This window comes from Primulina huaijiensis, chromosome 15, assembly GCF_012295235.1.
Source record: "Primulina huaijiensis isolate GDHJ02 chromosome 15, ASM1229523v2, whole genome shotgun sequence".
NCBI classification, from domain to species: domain Eukaryota; kingdom Viridiplantae; phylum Streptophyta; class Magnoliopsida; order Lamiales; family Gesneriaceae; genus Primulina; species Primulina huaijiensis.
Genome location: NC_133320.1, coordinates 2,902,203 through 2,922,421, shown reverse-complemented (window position 1 = coordinate 2,922,421; position 20,219 = coordinate 2,902,203). Strand labels below are relative to the sequence as shown.

Below are 20,219 nucleotides of genomic sequence, written 5' to 3'. Positions count from 1 at the left end.
AAGGACACTTTTTATCTTTGCTAATAATGTTTGTTTATCCTATCACGTGTTCCATTCAACCACACTCGGAAAGAGACAAAGGGTAGATTTAAATAAAAAAATCAATGACCTAACTATTTAAATTTCAATTTAAATTTAAATTTAAATTTAAATTTAAATTTAAATTGAAATTGGATTCAATATATGTTTTCATTTTGAAGAAATAACACATTACATTTAATTTTTTTTCTCTCATTGATAACAAACTCTTGCACGGTTCGACTTTCCCCTCTTTCGACTCATCGATCCTTTGCTTTAAGCGTTAAATTTTTGGGAAGAGTTTGATAGATGATAGAAAAATAACAACTTTGGTTTTGTAAACATTTTGACAACTGCGTCAACATATTGCTATTAGGGGCGTTAATTCGAGTGGATTGAATCGGGTTGGTGTATAATATTATTTAAAAATTGCTCAACCCGAAAACTCACAATCTAAACCTAAATTCGACTCAACTCGATCAACCCAATTGTTTATTTTTTAATTTTTTTAAAAATATAAATAAAATTGAAAAAATAATAATAATTTAAACACATAATAAAAAAATTTTCTTTATATATGATTTAAATTTGAAATTCTAGTTATAGGAAATTAAATTATATTTATTAAATCAAATAAAAAATCGTTTAAAAAATAAAAAATACACAAAATAAATATTAAATTATGAAAATTTATGATATAAATATACAATAAATAATTTTCCAAACACACTATATATAAAAATATAGGCAATATTTATTAATTATATATTTTTTAAAAATTTAAAATTTTCCCGACCTAACCTGATTATTTTTTCAGGTCAGATACTGATCGTACCGTGTCGGGCTAACTGGTCGGTCCGATTTTGACATTCCAAATAACTACCCAATTTGAAATAAAAAGAAAATAGCCTGATATTATTATGTGACAAAATTTTTAAATTTCATAAAAAAACGTACAATCTTTTTTTTTATTTTTAAAAAGGACTTTTTCCATTGCACCGTCAATTTTCCCAAGCTCCATCCATTTGTTATTTTTCTCAAAGAGGTCAATGTCCTTGCAAGATATTACAAGAACATGGGGTGTTGTTCCCAAGAAGATCATTTTGCTTGCTTCACAAATCATATATATATATATATATATATATATATATATAATGTAATAATACTTGAAGAGTACATATGTAAACCTATCATATGCTATGAATTTTCAAGTTATTTGACTTTAATAACCAAATAAAGAGGGGAAAAAATTGGATGATTTGATAATTGAAACTTGAAATAGAGAGCTACAAAAAAGGTTACACATCACGTACGTGTATAAAGTAAAGATCTCCCATGAGGCGTGCTTCAATTTCATAAGGCAAAAACCAACTACTTACCCATCTCAATCAATCCCATCTAGCTTATACTAAGTTCGAACAAATTAACCATTAGTCCGAGGGCGATCCAACATACACGAATATGATCATTCATCGATTTTTTCCTTAAAAACACGAACTTGATTATCGCTATATGTAATTCGTGATGTAATGGATTTTTTTTAGATTAGCGTTTCAAGTCAATTGAGAACAACAAATCAATCGAGCTAAGAAAAAACCTGAGTTGAATACGATGATTTTTTTTTTTCGAATTAATCTTTGACATCGTTGAGACGTCGTCTCTGCCCTTACAAATCAACCATGCATGTGCCATGACATATAAATTATTGTGTAAATTATGAGAGTCAAATGGGATAATTTCCTAATTCTTGATCTAATATAAGGTGTTATCAATTACAACTTTGTGATCAATTAATGGAGGAGAGCGTGTGTCAAATTTGATTACAATCGACCAATAAAATAATATGACACTTATAATTTGAGTAAGGGTACACGTTGTATCCTAATAAATATTCTTCCTAGACATATCACGTTACATGAGATGTCTAAAGATATATGTATATTTTTAATAGAGACGGTCTCATATATCTATATCAGTGAGACATATTGACATAGTACATACATATAATAAAAAAATAATATTTTTAACAAAAAAAAGTTATAGTTTTCATGAGTGAGATCAGATCATTGATCCATATCACAAAATTGCTCGTGAAATTATATTTCACAAGAGCTTTTGTGATAGGTTTTTGTTCACATAAAATACAGAGATTGTCATGTGACATGAGATGTTTAAAGATAATATATTTTGAGTAGAAACGGTCTCACATATCTATATCAGTGAGACGTATCGACATGGTACATACATGTAATGAAAAATATTATTTTTTAACATAAAAATTATATTTTTCACGAGTGAGGTCAGATCATTAATCCATATCACAAAATTACTCGTGAAATTATTTCACAAGAGCTTTTGTGATAGGTTTTTGTGCACATAAAATACAGAGATTGTCATGTTTCTGAAATGATCAGTTGGATTTATTTATTATTTTAAAATAATTATTAATTGAAGACTTGACAGATTTATGCACATGCCCGCTTGCCTTCCTGCAACTGCGATGGAATCGAATCCATGGGGATCTTGAAATTATTTGTAATGCAATAAAAATAATTATACTATAAAGAAATAATAATAAAAAAATCTGCCAAGATTTCTTCCATCTGGAAATTAGTCCAATTCATTGTAAATATTTTAATAATTCAAAAATTAAATGAAAAATCCTTTTTGTATATAAATTAATTTATGAAATAATATTTTGGGGTTGAACATGTGAACAAAATATATTGAAGATTACAACTCAAGTTCAGTGGTTTTAGACCTTAGTCATAGATTTGCGCCATAGGTGTAAACTGATTAAACACGAATTATTTCGATAGGTCGCAATTTGTTCGTGTAACATGATTAAAATATTTATAAGATTACATTAGCTAGAAAATTCGAGAAATTTAACTAAATAGAAAACAAATTTACAGAATAACACTAAAAATCCTGCAGTATAAATTGATTTGGGCAACCGCTCTAATATATCATGCGTGTTTTTGGTTTTATGTAGTTTTAGTCATTTTTCAGACGTGGCACTGTCTCGCTGACTTGTCGCCAACATGTTGCTACTTTTGTAGAGTAACATAACAAATTTGACGAAAAATGATTAAAACTATCAAAAATTAAAATATATGACTTAGATTCAATTTCGACGGTATAGAAGATCAAATTCTAGTAGACAATTATACTCCAGGTATATTGGAAATTTCCAAAAAAATATGGCGTATCATGAATTATACTGGATATGTTGTAATCAACTGTGGGGCACAATAATATAAATGTGAAAAAAAACATAAATTGGTACTTTGCATTAAAATATAGAGAAAAAAAAACGAATTTCCCATTAAATATGATCGTATACTTCGAACCAAAACAATGACTGAATATTAAAAAAATTCAAAATTGAATGATATTTTTACATAAAAAAAATGTTATCTCCACATTTATTGTTCATAAATATTGAAAGAGTTGTTTGACATAAAAGTACTAAATAGACGGAGACTGTATGAATCAGATGTAGATGTTGTGTGTAGTGTTGTAACATCTTAACACGAAATGCAGTGAAATAATATAATTTATCAGACAATTAAATTTTGATGAATAAAATAAGGCACAATTAATCATGCAGAAGTGTACGCACTGCATTGTATCGGGGCAAAAAATTCACAAGAAAAGTTTGTCAATTTACAAAAATACTAGTGGATAAAGATAAGCTAACTCTCTTTAACGAAATGAAAGAACCAAATGCATCCAAAAAACTTATCAAATCAAATAACCAAAACTAAGGATAAAATGTTTGTGAAGCCGAAATTTTGTTTGATAAACAAACATACTAAACAACACTGTGATTAGTTGCTTGAGGTGTTGTGCATCCGTGTCTTTAATACTCCACGTAAACACAACAACACGCCTTGACTTGAACACTTGATCTCTTTGAAATAAATCACAAACTCACGTGCTTGCTACCATGCGACGTCTATATTCCTCATTTTTTAATCACATCATCTATCTTTGATTATTTATAAGCTTCGTTTGTCATAAAATTTATTTCTTGGATAGAATCCTACAAGATATGAAAATAAGAGTTTACTAAGAAATAAACTCTTTTCTAAATAAATATATCATACCTACAGTTTATCAAAGATCTCAATAATCTAAAAAGACAAAATTCTATACTTTAATATGAACAATATTATAAAAAAAAAATAAAACTATAATTAAGGAATAAATTATATTCCTTTCAAATAAAAAATAGAAAATCACATATGTTTATCTTTATACGATTTGGTCCAATATATTTTAAGAATTGAGTCGTAGTCATATAATTTTTTCGCAATTTTGTCATTTATTTTATAATTTTAGTCATTTTTTCAATGAGAGTTTTTACATGACACTAGATATATCGGTGTTACATTAGTGTCAAGCGGAAAAAATATGTTTTATGATGAAAGACTAGCAACCACTCACAAATGCAGTAGGCTGCAAAATCACACTAGCTAAATAAATTTGCATGAGACAACAAACAAACTTAAAAAGACTAATAGACTGTTTGAAATTTTCGAGTCCAAATAAACTGTTTGGACTCGAAATAAACTGTTTGAAATTTTCGAGTCCAATTAACATATCCTATACTCATTGGAAAAATTATAGAAAATCTTGATCAGCATCTCCAGTGGAACCATTTTAGATAGGCTTTTATATGCCACCGTATCCACATTTGGATGGCGAGTGACGCAAAAATGTCTGATTCTTGCATGAACCTCGATAGAATTTTCATTTATACTTAAATTTCATGTTTTTCGATATATAAAGAAAAATATGAATTTTTTTAATTTTAAAATTAAATTAAAATTTTCAAAATTNCAGCAACCCACGCACGCGATAATTCTCGTGCAAATCTTTTTAATGTAATTTTTTAAAAATTCTTTAAGTTGTGGATTATGATTAACAAATCATTTAGTTGTGTTTAGAATTTACTAAATTAAGTTGTTAATAATAATTTTTATCAGATAAAATAAGAGTATTTTTGTCCATCTATTAAATGACGAGATCCATATAGTTACACTATAGTTCTAACATGTTCATCACTCACCGTATCCACTTACGTGAACATTACTTAGACGACACTCACATATCAAATATTTGGGCTATAAATACAAATAGCGGCTACAGGCTATCTGATGATCCGGACAATTTTAAAATTTGGGACGCCCCCATTTACATTATCACTCCAGAAAGCATTCTTCTTAAATATCCATCCATTTTCAAATTTCACTTGGGGGATATAAAACGAGTGAGTATTCGGTTAAAATCGAACTAACATAATTAATTTTACCATCCGATTTTTACTATTAAAACCGAAGAAAGCGACCCGATAATTTAATGATGCCAAGTTCAACAAAAACAAAGTGGGTAAACTGGGAATATCTCGTCCATCGGTCTTAGTTTTATTCGATTCAAAGTTAGGACAACTGGGAAAAGAACGAGATAGAGATGAGTCGATGAAAGTGAAGTGTGCCAATAGACATGTTTGAAACTTTCTTTTCTTGTCAAACTTGGACCAGTATCATGAAGGCAAGACCCAATACAGATAACTTTTATAATTTAAGCCAAGGCACCAACAATTTTATTTATTTTTAACCCAAAAAATTAATTTTGAAATTCATAACATGTACGAACCTATTTAACCGAAACAATCAATATCTTGTGTATATAAAAAAACTTAACAACCAAACTAATCTAACTAAGTTTTTTGAATTAACTCAATTTGACCAGTTATTTCAGTAGAACCGAAGTTTACTTACCCTTAAACATACAAATAATTTTCACCAAATAGATTTGATTCGCTTCATTATTATAGAATTCTGTCCAATAACTCCAAAAAAAATAATAAAAATCAGCTTCTATAAAAACATAAGTTAAATCATGAATTAAATTTAGTTCTATTTCAAGATGATAAAATAACGAATCTTTTACCAGTTTCTTGAAAGTAAGAAACCTGAAATTTCTTGAAATGATATATTGAACCAATTATTTAATTTGATGTTTGATTAGAATAAATAAAAGACATAGAAGTAAGAAACTTGAAATTTCTTGAAATGATATATTGAACCAAAGTATAAAATGACAATCGAATATTTTTGTAAAAAGACAAATCAAAGTAATAGTTATATTGATGGTCCAGACGAGGGCTTGGGTATATTTCGATATACAGAATCAAAATGATATAGCAATGCTTGATTTTCCTCCAACGAAAAATTGGTCCCATATGAAAAAAAACAGTGCATATTTCCTGTTCCATCTATATGAACGTGTTCTATTCGAAAAATTTATAGAACCAATAGATCTACGATATCTATAATGGGCAGTCAACCAAATCTACTCTACATTTACATTGGCGTTTAGACACGATGTAAAATCACATAGCAGAAGCCTGGTAACACTAAACACGAAGACACAAACTCAATCCTATGAGAAGTATTCACAAGCCCCATTGGATCCATCCTTTCAACTTAACCATTTCTACCTTACCATCAAGTAAATTTACTGAAATTTTGATAAATTGAGGCCGGTTCTACTCAAACACCCCGAACAATAAATACAACAAAAACACATGCAAACCTCACCACAAGGACTAAAATAGTGCAAAGCAATCAAACCGTAACAAAGCCGTCATCCTTCCCTCAGGCAACACAAGGGTTTCAAGTATTATTTCAGAGATATGCAGCAGATTCACCGTTTCAAAAATCCGTTGTTTGAGAGATCAAACCTCAATCTGTTAAACCAAAACTCATCACTATATTCAATCGACAGACCTCAATCTGTTAAACCAAAACTCATCTCTATATTCAATCTATCATGCACTAAAATGCCTAGCACTCCGACCATGTTGTACAATTTCCTCACATGACAGTTAAAAACGAAAAGACAAGTAATGAAGCCACCATAAAGATAATAGTTCATACTTCTGTGGAGAGTTAAGCTGTACCTAATCATTTCAGGTCGATTCTACAGTCAAGTAAAGCTAATCCAAGCTAGTTAATTCAATTAGACAAGCCAAATCCATACAGATAATAAAAATGTAAAAAAAATTGGGAATCTAACAACAGCCATATCTACAACAGGAGACAAATAAAAAAGCTTCAACTTTCTAAAAATCAAATCTTTCCTCCTAAAAATACACTACATACTCCCAGATTAGGTACGCACATTCTCCCAGGAACCTTGAACCAACCAGCCACGGACAGGAAAAAAATTCAAATGTACAGGAAATAAATTAAGGCTAGATTAAAAGAATACAAACCCAGTTTCGAAATGCAATTGTTAAGAATCCATAACATTGATCAAAACCTGCTAAGAAGTGTTGCATCACAAAACATAGGACTATCTATTTCATTTAAATTATAACATGAAATCCAAAGGAGACAAAGACATAATCTTAAGCAAGGGTAGGTAAGATAGAAACGGCGTCGCTCAGAATCCGAGCTTGGTACGGCGCCAATGGCGGCGCTTGGCGTTGTAGCGGATGGTGTTGTCAGTACGCATACGGATCCAGTATGGGATAGGCCTGTTCTGCCTCTGTTTCTTCGCCAATTTCTTCTTTATCATGAACGTTTTGTGGGACGGCTGCTCATACAATCACGCACACAATATATTCATTCAAACAAATACAAAAACATTCATTTGTAAGCGTAAATAGAGAAAGGGAGAAATATAACCGTACCATCTTGATCTCCAGTGGCAAGAAGCTCTCTTCTCTAGGGTTTCGGCTGGGTGAAATTTGATTTTCGGACTGTTGCTCTTTGCGGCTGCTATATAAACCCTAACCCTGATAAAGAAATTTAGTATTAATAACTTCAGAGGCCCCCCAATTTGGCGTAAAATTCACGTGAACGACCTTAAAGTCATGAAATTGTAGCTTAACCCCGGAATATATTAATAAGACAATACAACTCAATTATAGATATGTGACTATTATGTATATAAATTTTAATCATTAATAAATTGAGTTTATTTACAAATTATTTTTATAGCTTTAAATTATTATTTGAATAAAAATAATTAATATGAGATTCGTAGAATGAATTTTTGAATTTTTTAAGTGAATTAGATATTGAAGTTTAAGTAAATTATATGAAAAATATTACTTATCTAAATGAATATGATATTTTCATAAATTCTAATTGATGTCACAAAGTCGAACGACTGAAAGTTATATGAATCACGTTATAATAGATAGAGTTGATTCATAAAATTTTGTTATAGTTTTTAATTATTATTTGGACAAATATAATTCAATTATATTAAATATGTGATCTATAAAGATAATATGTGAATTTTTAAAATTTTAAAATAGATTAGATATTGTAATTATGAGTAAATTATACGAACATATTATTTATTTAAATGAATATGATATTTTCATAAAAAAACTAATTTATTTTACAAAATCAGACAATTAAAAACCTCCATCTTTGTATAGTATAGATTTGTGGAAAATGTACAGTGTGCAAATAAAATATTTTAGTGTTTTTCAAAATAATTTTTATGAACTTATATAAAATAAAATAGATTATAATTATAATTGTTGTAATTATTATAGTTTATATACTTCATAATATACACAAAATCATGAATATTTTATTTTATTTTATTTTATCTATTAAATAATATCATTCTAGAGTTTTTATTTTTAGAAGAGATTATGCATATTCATATTTAAATAATATTTAATCTTAAAAAATTTATTATTATAAGAAAATAAAATGAATCTTATATGTAACATTATTAAAAAAAATTGAATACAAATGTAAGAATTTTATTTATATTTTTGTACAAAAATATTTTAAAAGTTGAAATATAAATATTTATTTTTTCTTTTTAACCTAATCATTTAACTATGTTTGGTTTGAATGATATGATTACAGAATGATTAACACATAAATGATAAAAAGAATGAATGGAGTAGATGATGATAAAATAATATTATGTTTGGTATGATTATTAAGAATGTGATAAATAATAATATTTTGATGAATTGACGAAATTGTCCTTTCATTTTTGCAACGGTGGTGGTCGGCCAGCGGTGTGATTGCCGGTCGGAGACGACAGGGTCGATCGGTAGGAGGAGGGGGTGCTTGGCCGCGGCTGGCGGGGGTGATCGGCGTCGAGAGACGGCGGTGGTCGGTGGTGGTCAGCGGCATGAGGCGGCGTCAGGTGACGGTCTGCGGCGGTGGGCGGCGTCCGGTGACGGTCGGCGATGGTCGGCGGCGGGCGGCGGCGGGCGACGGGGGTGGTCGGTGGAGGGAAATGGTGGTGAGTTTGGATTTAGAAGAAGGATAAAATTGAATAAATAAGATGGATTAAGAGTAGGATAACTAATGATAAGAGGTGAATAGTGATTATTTTATCCTAATTAATATAATCTAATCATTCATAGAAGAGATTGACTTGATTAAATTATCACTGGTATGAAATAAAGAATAAAGTGGTTAAAAATTCATAAACCCAGTTTATCAACCCTACCGCCTATAAGTTAAAACACGTATTATTAGCGAAAACTTTTCGCGACACAATCCCGGAATTAGGGTTTAGGTTCATCCCTCTTTCTATCTCGTTGCTTTTCTCTTCACCATCGGATCTCTCTAGGGTTCTAAATCTACGATTTCAGAGAATGGCGACCGTTGTCCCCACATCAGAAGAAGATCCTGCCCTCTCCGTCGTTCGTTTTACTGCCGAGTTGTCATGGGGAGATGCAGGTCCTGAGGTAATAGTTACGCAAGATTTATCGGCGCATTAAATAATGCAGGTTTTTGTGGAGATGTATATGGAAGTTTGGTGATTGTAGTTGATATTTGGTTATTGTCTGTGACGGATTTTTATGTAATTTTGATGTCTGTGTCGAAAGGTGGCGGAGGGTCAGGTCAGTAGATTGTTGGCGGAAGCTGGAGAATGTATGGTTCAAAACAGGTGGTTGGATTTAGCTTCGTTGATGCTTACCTCTGCTGATGTGATCTTCTCGAAAGCTTCTGAAAAAGGTGATATAATTCGCACTGGATGAGTCTCTTTAGTTGTCACTTGAATGGTTCTGATGTTTTAATAACTATGTGCTGTGTGGTCAAGTTTTCCATTCTTTGTTAGGGTAATAGTAATACCCAGTTTCCAATTGAAATGAGTTAAATCATAAAAGGAAATCTTGTGTAAAAATAATAAATTTTCAAAATTAGTTGTTGATGTGATGTGTTTATTTGGTCATTCTGATTGAATTATGTGAATTTTTCTTCGAGGATTATGTGTTTTTTTTTGTTCTTCCTGGCTAGTGTTTGAATATGCTCTGATCATTAATATAGCAGTTGTAGTATGTTTTTATTCTAAAAGTATTTTTGGTTCATTAGATGTTTCTGGCTGGCTTCTAATTAATTTCATTTTAGATCTTGAATGCATATATATTGTCATATGCAACCTTGTTAAGAAGCCTGATAGTCTTGATCAAGCGCATGAGATGGCTGAGCTCATATCAACCAAGTTTACTCAACAGCCAAACAATAAGCCTGAACTGAGCCTGAAGATGTAATATAACTATTTTCAATTAATCATCAAGATCCTAGCATCTTATAACTGCTGTCTAACATTTTCCATTATATAGTCTATTCAACCTCTACAACCTATTGGAGAACCCGTATAGCAGATTCTTTGTGTATATGAAGGCACTTAGTTTGGCAGTTAGTGGTAATACTACAGAACATGTTGTTCCATCTTTCAAGAAGATGGATAGTTTTCTCAGGGAGTGGAATCTTGGGGTGAAGGACCAGAGAGTTCTCTTTCTCACCGTTTCTAATGTATTGAAGGAGACTAAGAGGTAAGTGATTCAATTTGTACACTTTTGCAATATCTTTTTCTATACAAAGAACGTATTCATCACGCGATGATCAAACAAAATTCCTGTCTTTCCAGTACTGCAAGAGACTCTTTTAAATTTCTTGTCAAGTATCTGTCTACTTTTTCTGGCGAAGATGCCTCAACTCTTAATGAGGCCAAGCAAGAAGCTGTTCGAGCTATTATTGAGTTTGTTAAGGCACCTGATATGTTTCAGGTAAAATTCTGCTTGATTTCAGTTGTGAATGTTATAAACTTTCTTCCATCTTTTTGTGCTTTTGATCTTGATTGTGTCCCTAATTATGTTGGTAGAATATATTGTGGATGTCGGTACTTGGTTGCGATGTCTTCTGGCTGCACATGTGTATCTCTTATGCAAGAATTGTTTGTTTTTACCTTGTACTATCATTGATGTAAAGTGCCATTTGAAATTTTTTATTATGAAGCAAATAGAGTTCTTCTCTTGGTGCGAATAATGGAACAAGTTGATCCTTTTAAATTTTAATCATAATAAACATTGCCTGGATGTGCTGTTATTGATACAAAAATCAATGAACTTCATGTTACCAACTTTGAGCCCTACCTTGAGAACATTAATGACAATCTCTCAGCAGATACTAAATTTTTTATTTCCAGAAATAAAAAATAAGAGTGTTACAAGCTTCAACATCAGTAAAGTTTTAAGTTCCTATTCAAATGTTAAACAATACAATATTCTCATGAAAAGATTTTGTGTTTAAGAAGGTACCGTTATGACCCAAAAGATTTTGTGTTTAAGCTCACTCCACTATCGTGAAGAGTGTTTTAGTATCTCTTACAAATTATGGTCTGAGTAATCTAATTATTTTTAAGACTATGCTGAAACAGATTTATGATTGGTTAAATTTGAAATACATAGTACTCCATTATATCAGTTCTCATGCAATTTTATGTTCAGGACCATGTGGTTCTCTTTCCTGTTCCTCGCAATAAGCACGACGGTGCTTTTTCCCCTTATCCCTCTTAAGAGATCTGCTGATGAATAAACATTCAATATGAGTCCATAAATATTAGCAGCTCTGAGTTTAGTCTTGTTAGTCTGGGTTAAAGAAGTTCGGTGCACTTTTGTGTCTAAGGTGGTTGCCAAACATTATTCTCCCGAACAATTTTTTCAGTGTTTTGTTAATTTAAGCATGTGTCTGCAATACATCCTCACTTCATTGTCTGTCCCTTAGGTATGATATGATTCTATTTTTGGTTTATTGTTTTGGCATTCTCTGCTTAACGCTTCTCAATGTATCTTAACACATCTCAATGTGGCTTGTTTACTGGCAAGCATTTATTTTGGCCTTCTCAATTTGCTTATTCTATTTTGTGCACCAGAGTGATTTGCAAGATATGCCAGCTGTGGTTCAGCTGGAGAAAGATGCTAAATATTCCACGGTGTATCAACTTTTAAAAATCTTTGTGACTCAGAGGCTGGATGCATATTTGAATTTTCATGCGACAAATCCCACTTTACTTACAAACTATGGTGAGTTATCGCTTGTCTCTTGCATTCGAACTATTACATGCTTTAAGCCTCATACAGTAGGTTTGTTCAACTTAGTGGCAACACTTCTACGCTCTCCAGGTACTTAATGTTTCTATGGTATGGTGTAGGTCTGGTGCATGAGGATTGTGTTAATAAGATGAGGTTGCTATCCTTGGTTGATCTTAGCACTGATGAATCTGGTCGTGTTCCTTATCCATTGATTAAGGACACACTGAAGGTAATGTCTTTTCTTTCCGCGTGTGGGCATAACTTCTAATTTACATCTCTATATATGTCTGTGCTTTGTGGCTTTCTTAGATTGAAGGCAATGAGGTCGAGCCATGGGTTGTGAAGGCAATAACAGCAAAATTGATGGACTGCAGGATTGATCAGATGAACCAAGTAGTCATCGTGAGGTACGTAATATACTTGTTAGATGTATATGATTTAAATTGCTATGAAAAGCGTCTACAAGTTGTATTATTGTATTGCAGCCGCTATGCTGAACGTGATTTTGGACATCAGCAATGGAAAGCGCTAAGATCAAAGCTTGGAGCATGGCGGGTAGGATTTCACTCTGGCATTTCTAGTTTGATTATATAAATAGCTGAATCAGAGATCGTGCACTCTTTAAGATCAAACCGATTTTTTTTTAAAAATAAAGATCAAACTGTTGTGAAAAAGTAAAAATTTACGGTAAAAAATAAAAATCTCAAACTCTCAAAATTATCACACTACACACTTTATAATATTTTTCTCTCAACTCAATTGTGATTTTCTTCACAAATGAGAGATCTATTTATAGAAAATTTTTACAAATAATCCAAAAATAAAATACATCATTACCTACATCATCACACACTAATTTTCAATATTCAACACCTAATTTTACCTAATTTTCAACATTCAACATTCACATTTTCAACACAAATATTTAACACATTTTTAAATAATTTTTCAACACTCCCCCTTGTGATGATGATCATAATGATTGTATACATTACGTGTTTTTATACTGCCTCGTTAAAAACCTTACTAGGAAAAACCCATTGGGATAAAAACCATAGTAAGGGAAAAAGAGTGCAGTCACGTAAACTCCCCCTCATGTTGACACGAACAATTCTTCACAAATTTCGTAGATTGCGCATCCCAATATTATATATGTGCTTTCTGAATATTGTCGTAGGAAGTGCCTTTGTGAAGAGATCTGATGAGTTTTCACTTGATTGAATGTGACGAACATCAATACATTTATTCTTCTCAAGCTCTTTGGTGAATGCGAAGAACTTAGGAGGAATATGTTTAGTTCTGTCGCTTTTTATGTATCCTTCTTTCATTTGAGCAACACATGCAGCATTATCTTCATATAGTATCACAGGCTTCTCGTCGAATGATAATCCGCATGAGATTTGGATATGTTGGGTCATTGATTTTAACCACACACATTCACGGCTTGCTTCATGTAGTGCAATAATCTCGGCATGATTTGATGAAGTTGTTACGAGCGTTTGTTTCTGTGAACGCCAAGAAATTGCAATGCTTCCACGAGTAAATACATATCCAATTTGGGAACGTGCCTTGTGTGGATCAGATAAGTATCTAGCATCAGCATAATCAATTATACTTGGATTAGCATCTTTTGAATACAAAAATCCCAAGTCTGTCGTTCCTCGTAGATAACGGAATATATGTTTAATTCCGTTGCAGTGTCTCTTTGTTGGAGATGTGCTAAATCTTGCCAATAAATTTACAGCAAAAGATATATCAGGCATTGTACAATTTGTAAGATACATAAGGGCACCGATAACACTTAGATATGGTACTTCTGGACCAAGAATATCTTCATCATCATCACATGGACGGAATGGATCCTTTTCTATGTTTAATGATCTAACAACCATTGGAGTATTTAAAGGATTTGATTTATCCATATTAAAACGTTTAAGGATCTTTTCTGTATAATTTTTCTGGTGAACAAATATTCCACATTTTTTTTGTTCAATTTGTAAACCCAGATAATACTTGGTTTTTCCAAGATCTTTCATTTCAAATTCTTCCTTCAAATATGACACAACTTCATGAATTTCATTATTCGTTCCAATGATGTTTAAATCATCAACATATACAGCAATAATTACGCATCCGGATGTTGTTTTCTTAATGAAAACACAAGGGCATATTGAAGTATTACATATCCCTTTTTCATCAAGTGATCACTTAGCCGATTATACTACATTCGGTCGGATTGCTTTAACCCATATAATGATCTTTGTAATTTCACAGAATAACATTCTCTGGGTTTTGAACTTTGTGCTTCAGGCATCTTAAATCCTTCAGGGATTTTCATATATATATTACTATCAAGTGATCCATATAAATAAGCTGTAACAACATCCATAAGACGCATTTCTAAATTTTCAGATACTGCCAGGCTAATCAAATACCGAAACGTAATTGCATCCATCACGGGAGAATACGTTTCTTCATAATCGATTCCAGGCTTTTGAGAAAAACCTTGTGCAACAAGTCGAGCTTTATATCTTACGATTTCATTTTTCTCATTTCGCTTTCGAATAAAAACCCATTTGTATTCAACAGGTTTTACACCTTCAGGTGTAAGGACTATAGGTCCAAAAACATTACGTTTATTTAGCGAATCTAATTCAACCTGGATGACATCTTTTCATTTTATCCAATCCTGCCGATTTTTACATTCACCAAAAGATTTTGGTTCATGATCTTCGTTATCGTTTATGATGTCGATTGCCACATTATAAGAAAATATATCATCAATTTCTTCTATATCTTTTCGGTTCCATATTTTTCCAGTATTAATATAATTGATAGAGATTTCATGATTCTCGTCAGTTTGTGGTTCTGACAGAATATTTTCATCATCATGTGTTTATTCAGGAACAACATTTTCTATTTTGTGATCATCATGTGTTTCTTTAGGAACATCGTTCTCTATTTTGTGATCATTGTGTTTCTCTATGAATTTTTTTTTTCGAGGATTTTTATCCTTGGAACCGACTGGCCTTCCACGCTTCAGGCGTTTTACGACATCATGACTTTGTCCAATTTGTTTCTTTGGAATTTCAATTCGAGCAGGAGCATTTACATCATGTATATATGATTTAGTTACCCCTTTTGCATCTGTAAATGCATCTGGTATTTGATTTGCTATTCTTTGCAATTGCACAATTTGCTGTACATCTTTTTCACATTGTTGTGTTCTTGGATCCCGACGTAACAATGATGATATATACAATGTAATTTCTTTTTCGGTATGTTTCTTGTCTCCCCCTAACATTGTGAAAATTTCCTCATTAAAATGACAATCAGCAAAACGTGCTGTGAACACGTCGCCTGTCTGAGGTTCAAGATATCGAATGATTGATGGACTATCATAACCGATATAAATTCCAATATTTCTTTGAGGTCCCATTTTCTTTCGTTGCGGTGGTGCAATAGGCACATACACCATACATCCAAAAATTCTCAGATGAGAAATGTCTGGTTCTTTACCAAATGTAAGCTGCAATGGGGCATATTTATGATATGCACTTGATCTGATGCGAATTAATGAAGCAGCATGTAAAATTGTATGTCCCCATATAGAAATAGGAAGCTTTGTTTTCATAATCATTGGTCTAGCAATCATTTGCAGACGTTTAATCAATGATTCAGCCAATCCATTCTGTGTATGTACATGAGCAACAAGATGCTCAACAATGATTCCCATAGATATACAATAATCATTGAAAGTCTGGGAAGTAAATTCACCAGCATTATCATGTCTAATTTTCTTGATTGTATAATCGGGAAATTGATTCCTCAATTTTATTATTTGAGCAAGTAATCTTGCAAATGCAACATTTCGAGTTGACAATAAACATACATGTGACCATCTGCTGGAGGCATCAATCAATACCATAAAGTATCTGAATGGTCCACATGGTGGATGGATTGGTCCACAAATATCACCCTGAATACGTTCAAGAAACATTGGTGATTCAGTTTGGATTTTGGCTGGTGATGGTCTTATAATAAGTTTTCCAAGAGAACATGCTTTACATTGAAACTTATTATTCTGAAAGATCTTGTGGTCTTTCAACGGATGACCATGTGTATTTTCTAAAATTCTTCGCATCATTGTTGAACCAGGATGTCCTAATCGATCATGCCAATTGGTTAATATTGAAGAATTATCAACTACCATGTTTGATTTAATGAGACTTATATGTGTATAATGCAATCCAGTAGGGAGCATTGGTAGTTTTTCAATCACATATTTCTTTCCTGATTTATATGTGGTAAGACACATATATTTCTCATTCCCTTCATTCATTGTTTGAGTATCATACCCATGGGAATATATATCATTAAAACTCAACAAATTTCTTTTCGATTGTGGTGAATACAAAGCATCACTGATCAAAAATTTTGTACCATTAGGTAACAAAAATTGTGCTTTACCACATCCTTTAATCAAGTCTACAGGACCTAATATTGTATTCACCATTGTTTTTGTTGGTTTTAGTTCCAATAAATATATTTTATTTCGGAGGATAGTGTGCGTTGTACCACTATGAGGTATGCAAATTTCAGCTTGGTTCATAGCATTTTCCATATTTGAAATTCAAAAAAATATGCAATGAAATAAAATTACTGACAATAAAATACAATACAATACATATTTAAAAATATAACACACTATAAAACATTATCATACGAGTACATGGAAAAATATTTTACATATTTATTCCACTAGCAAATTGATCATTATCTGAGAAATCAATAAGAAAATCTCCAGCATCAAAATGAATTGAACCAATCAAAGGTTCACTGTGTTCAGTAAAGTTGGTCTTCTTTTCTTTCCCCTTTATTGATTCTTTATAAAGTTTACAAAGGTGCTCAAGGGCTCGACAAATATGGGACCAATTTCGTGGAGTACCACATCTGAAACAAGAACTTTCAAATCTTTTTGAGTGATTCTCATTAACACTCATATTCTCTTGATGTCTTTTCGGTGGATGGTTTGGGACGCTCTTTTGAGATGAGTTATATAAATAACTATCTCGATTATTTTCAAAACCACGGTCGCGTCCACGTCCACGACCATGACCTTGATTTTGTCCTCGACCAAAATCTTGTCTGTAACTTTGATTTTGGTTTCCAGGTTTAAATTCATTTTTACTTACAGCATTTACTTCTGGAAATGCTGTTGATCCAGTGGGTCGGGACTGATAATTTCTCATTAATAGCTCGTTGTTCTTTTCCGCCACAAGAAGACATGCGATAAGTTCAGAATATCTCGCAAATCCACGCACTCTATATTGTTGCTGTAGAGTTATATTTGATGCGTGAAATGTGGAAAATGTTTTTTCAAGCATTTCCGATTCCGTAACCTCATGTCCACAAAATTTTAATTGCGAGATTATTCGATACATCGCCGAATTGTAATCACTTACTTTCTTAAAATCTTTGAATCTCAACATATTCCATTCATCACGGGCGGTCGGAAGTATAACTTCCCTTATATGTTCAAATCTTTCTTTTAATCCTTTCCACAGAGCCATGTGATCTTTTTCGATGAGATATTCACATTTCAAACCTTCATCAAGATGTCGGCGCAAAAATATTATAGCTTTTGTTTTTTCTTGTGATGAAGATATACCATTTTCTTTAATGGTCTCATTTAGACCTAATGACTCAAGATGCATTTCTACATCGAGAGTCCATGGCATATAATTTTTTCCCGTAATATCAAAAGCAATGAATTCGAGCTTTGCCAAGTTTGACATGGTGGTACTAAAAAAATTACGATGCATTTTATTAGTTAATGAATATTGCAATACAAAGTAATGGATAAACAACAAATACAAGCATTCGTAAAAATAAAGAAAACATACGAGGAGGATATTCTCCGATAAGTACAAGATTCGTGAGTATTATAACCAAAATAATTAAAAATAACTTTGTGAAATTTATCTTCTTTTTTCTTCAAAAATTTGATGAAGAATAATTTTAGAGAAGAAGAGAAAGTTTGAGTGATTGAATATTTTTGTGAGATCATATTTATAGGGCAAATATTAGCCGTTTTGTTACCGTTTATGACCGTTGGTGTACAAGAAAATAAATGTATGTATTTGTATAATTTTATGGTAATAATATGGTGTATATAATATTAGTCATTTTTAAATAATTATGTATATCATATCACATTATTATAATGAGGTGTCATAAGATATTTTGTTTAAAAATCTTATAGGCTTTTATACTTGTCGTATCCCTTACCGGGAGTGTGGGATGTCGTCTTAACATCCTCCCAAGATTTATAACAAGTTTTTGAAAAATTTATTTTATTATAACATTATATTATATATTAAGTATATACACAATAAATAAATAAACAGTAAAATAAATATTATTACTATTGTTACCTTTTTCTTCTGTTTGGAGCTTGGAAAAGTATGGAGGATTTTTAAAACTTCGTGCTGATAACGTGTTGTGAAAAAAGTAAAAATTTACGGTAAAAAATAAAAATATCAAACTCTCAAAATTATCACACTACACACTTTATAATATTTTTCTCTCAACTCAATTGTGATTTTCTTCACAAATGAGAGATCTATTTATAGAAAATCTTTACAAATAATCCAAAAATAAAATCATCATTACCTTCATCATAACACACTAATTTTCAATATTTACAACTCTTATTTTCAACATTCAAATATTCAACATACACATTTTAAATATTAATTTTCAACACAAACAGTTTTATTTGTTATATATTTCATCGGGTTTTATGACTGATTTAAATGTCAATTTTTTTTAGGGACACATTTCTAATGTGATTACTACCATCCAAGCGAATAACATAACTGAAAATGGCGCTCGAGCAGTGCAGGGCTTGGCGATTCGCTGAGGCTTTTATTCTTGCCCTATTTTAATTTGTTATGAGTCAAATTGTATTGTCAGTCACACAAAGGTGTGATCCCCCAGAATCTCGACCTCAGGCAAGTCACATTGCTCTAATTTTAGTCGAGTTTTTATCAAAGGTGTTTTGTAGCCGAATATGACCATGTTTTATTTTAATAAATATTTATTGAAGAGCCACATGAATTCTATATTTGTTGACGCCGCACCCTTCATATGACCTTTCACTAGATTGTCTTGGTTTTCATTTTTTCCCCTTGCAGTGCAAGTTATTAAAGATACGAACCAGGCATCTTCTTACGTGCAAATAATGTCGTTTTCCTGGGTTTTTTCTTGCGACGAGTATATTTTTTATAATGACATTGTGAATATCGGATGAAATTAGGGTGAACCCAAGAATTTAATGGGGGTCAGTGCTGAAATTTACGCTAGTGAACATTCGTTGCCTGTGTATATGACGTGATATATAAATATTATGTAAATATAATGACAGTATAAAATATATTCATTTGGATAAGTTATATTTTCATAAAATTTTGATTAGAAAAAAATGAAAAATTGGATAGAACATATGGAGATTGTCGGAGGATACAGGGATAGTGGAGAAGAGAAAATGAGTATTGTTAGGAAAGTTAATTTAAGTTTAAAATGGATATATTATAATAATGTTATCTATAAATAAAATCGATGAAATTCTAAATCCATGAATTCAAATCCCAATTCTTCTTCTAAATCCAAATCCCATTTTTTAAGCATTAAAACACACTGTAAATGTAGCTGTGCTGACATAAACATGGCCTTCGATGCTAACAATCTGTTAAACACAAATGCATTAGCTTATGTTATATACAAGCAGACGAGCACGTATGTTATTGATAAAATA

General features: G+C 31.6%; 2 protein-coding genes across 5 annotated transcripts; one reads left to right on the top strand and one right to left on the bottom strand.

Annotated features, from left to right (window-relative positions):
* Positions 1–3,701: 3,701 nt before the first annotated feature.
* Positions 3,702–7,865, bottom strand: LOC140959845 (large ribosomal subunit protein eL39x). 2 transcript variants are annotated; one of them, XR_012172068.1, is made up of 3 exons: positions 7,727–7,865; positions 6,516–7,629; positions 3,702–3,716 (listed from the first exon to the last, which is right to left on the bottom strand). XR_012172068.1 is itself a non-coding variant. In XM_073417879.1 (2 exons), exons 1-2 carry the CDS (start codon positions 7,727–7,729, stop codon positions 7,477–7,479), a joined length of 156 nt encoding a protein of 51 aa, XP_073273980.1. In that variant the 5' UTR covers positions 7,730–7,747; the 3' UTR covers positions 7,291–7,476. The 2 variants fall into 2 exon arrangements, 1 of the variants encoding a protein (XP_073273980.1); XM_073417879.1 differs by lacking the exon at positions 3,702–3,716 and having other exon boundaries at positions 7,291–7,629; positions 7,727–7,747.
* A 1,677-nt stretch (positions 7,866–9,542) lies between these two features.
* LOC140960516 (uncharacterized) lies at positions 9,543–19,563 on the top strand. Of its 3 annotated transcripts, none has more exons than XR_012172181.1 (10): positions 9,543–9,769; positions 9,911–10,040; positions 10,434–10,572; positions 10,649–10,861; positions 10,957–11,095; positions 12,241–12,391; positions 12,520–12,629; positions 12,710–12,807; positions 12,886–13,066; positions 19,176–19,326. XR_012172181.1 is itself a non-coding variant. In XM_073418815.1 (10 exons), the coding sequence occupies exons 1-10, from the start codon at positions 9,677–9,679 to the stop codon at positions 19,323–19,325; spliced, it is 1,233 nt and encodes a 410-aa protein (XP_073274916.1). In that variant the 5' UTR covers positions 9,543–9,676; the 3' UTR covers positions 19,326–19,563. The 3 variants fall into 3 exon arrangements, 2 of the variants coding, with proteins under 2 accessions (XP_073274916.1, XP_073274915.1); XM_073418815.1 differs by having other exon boundaries at positions 12,886–12,955; positions 19,236–19,563; XM_073418814.1 differs by having other exon boundaries at positions 12,710–12,955; positions 19,236–19,563.
* Positions 19,564–20,219: the final 656 nt, after the last annotated feature.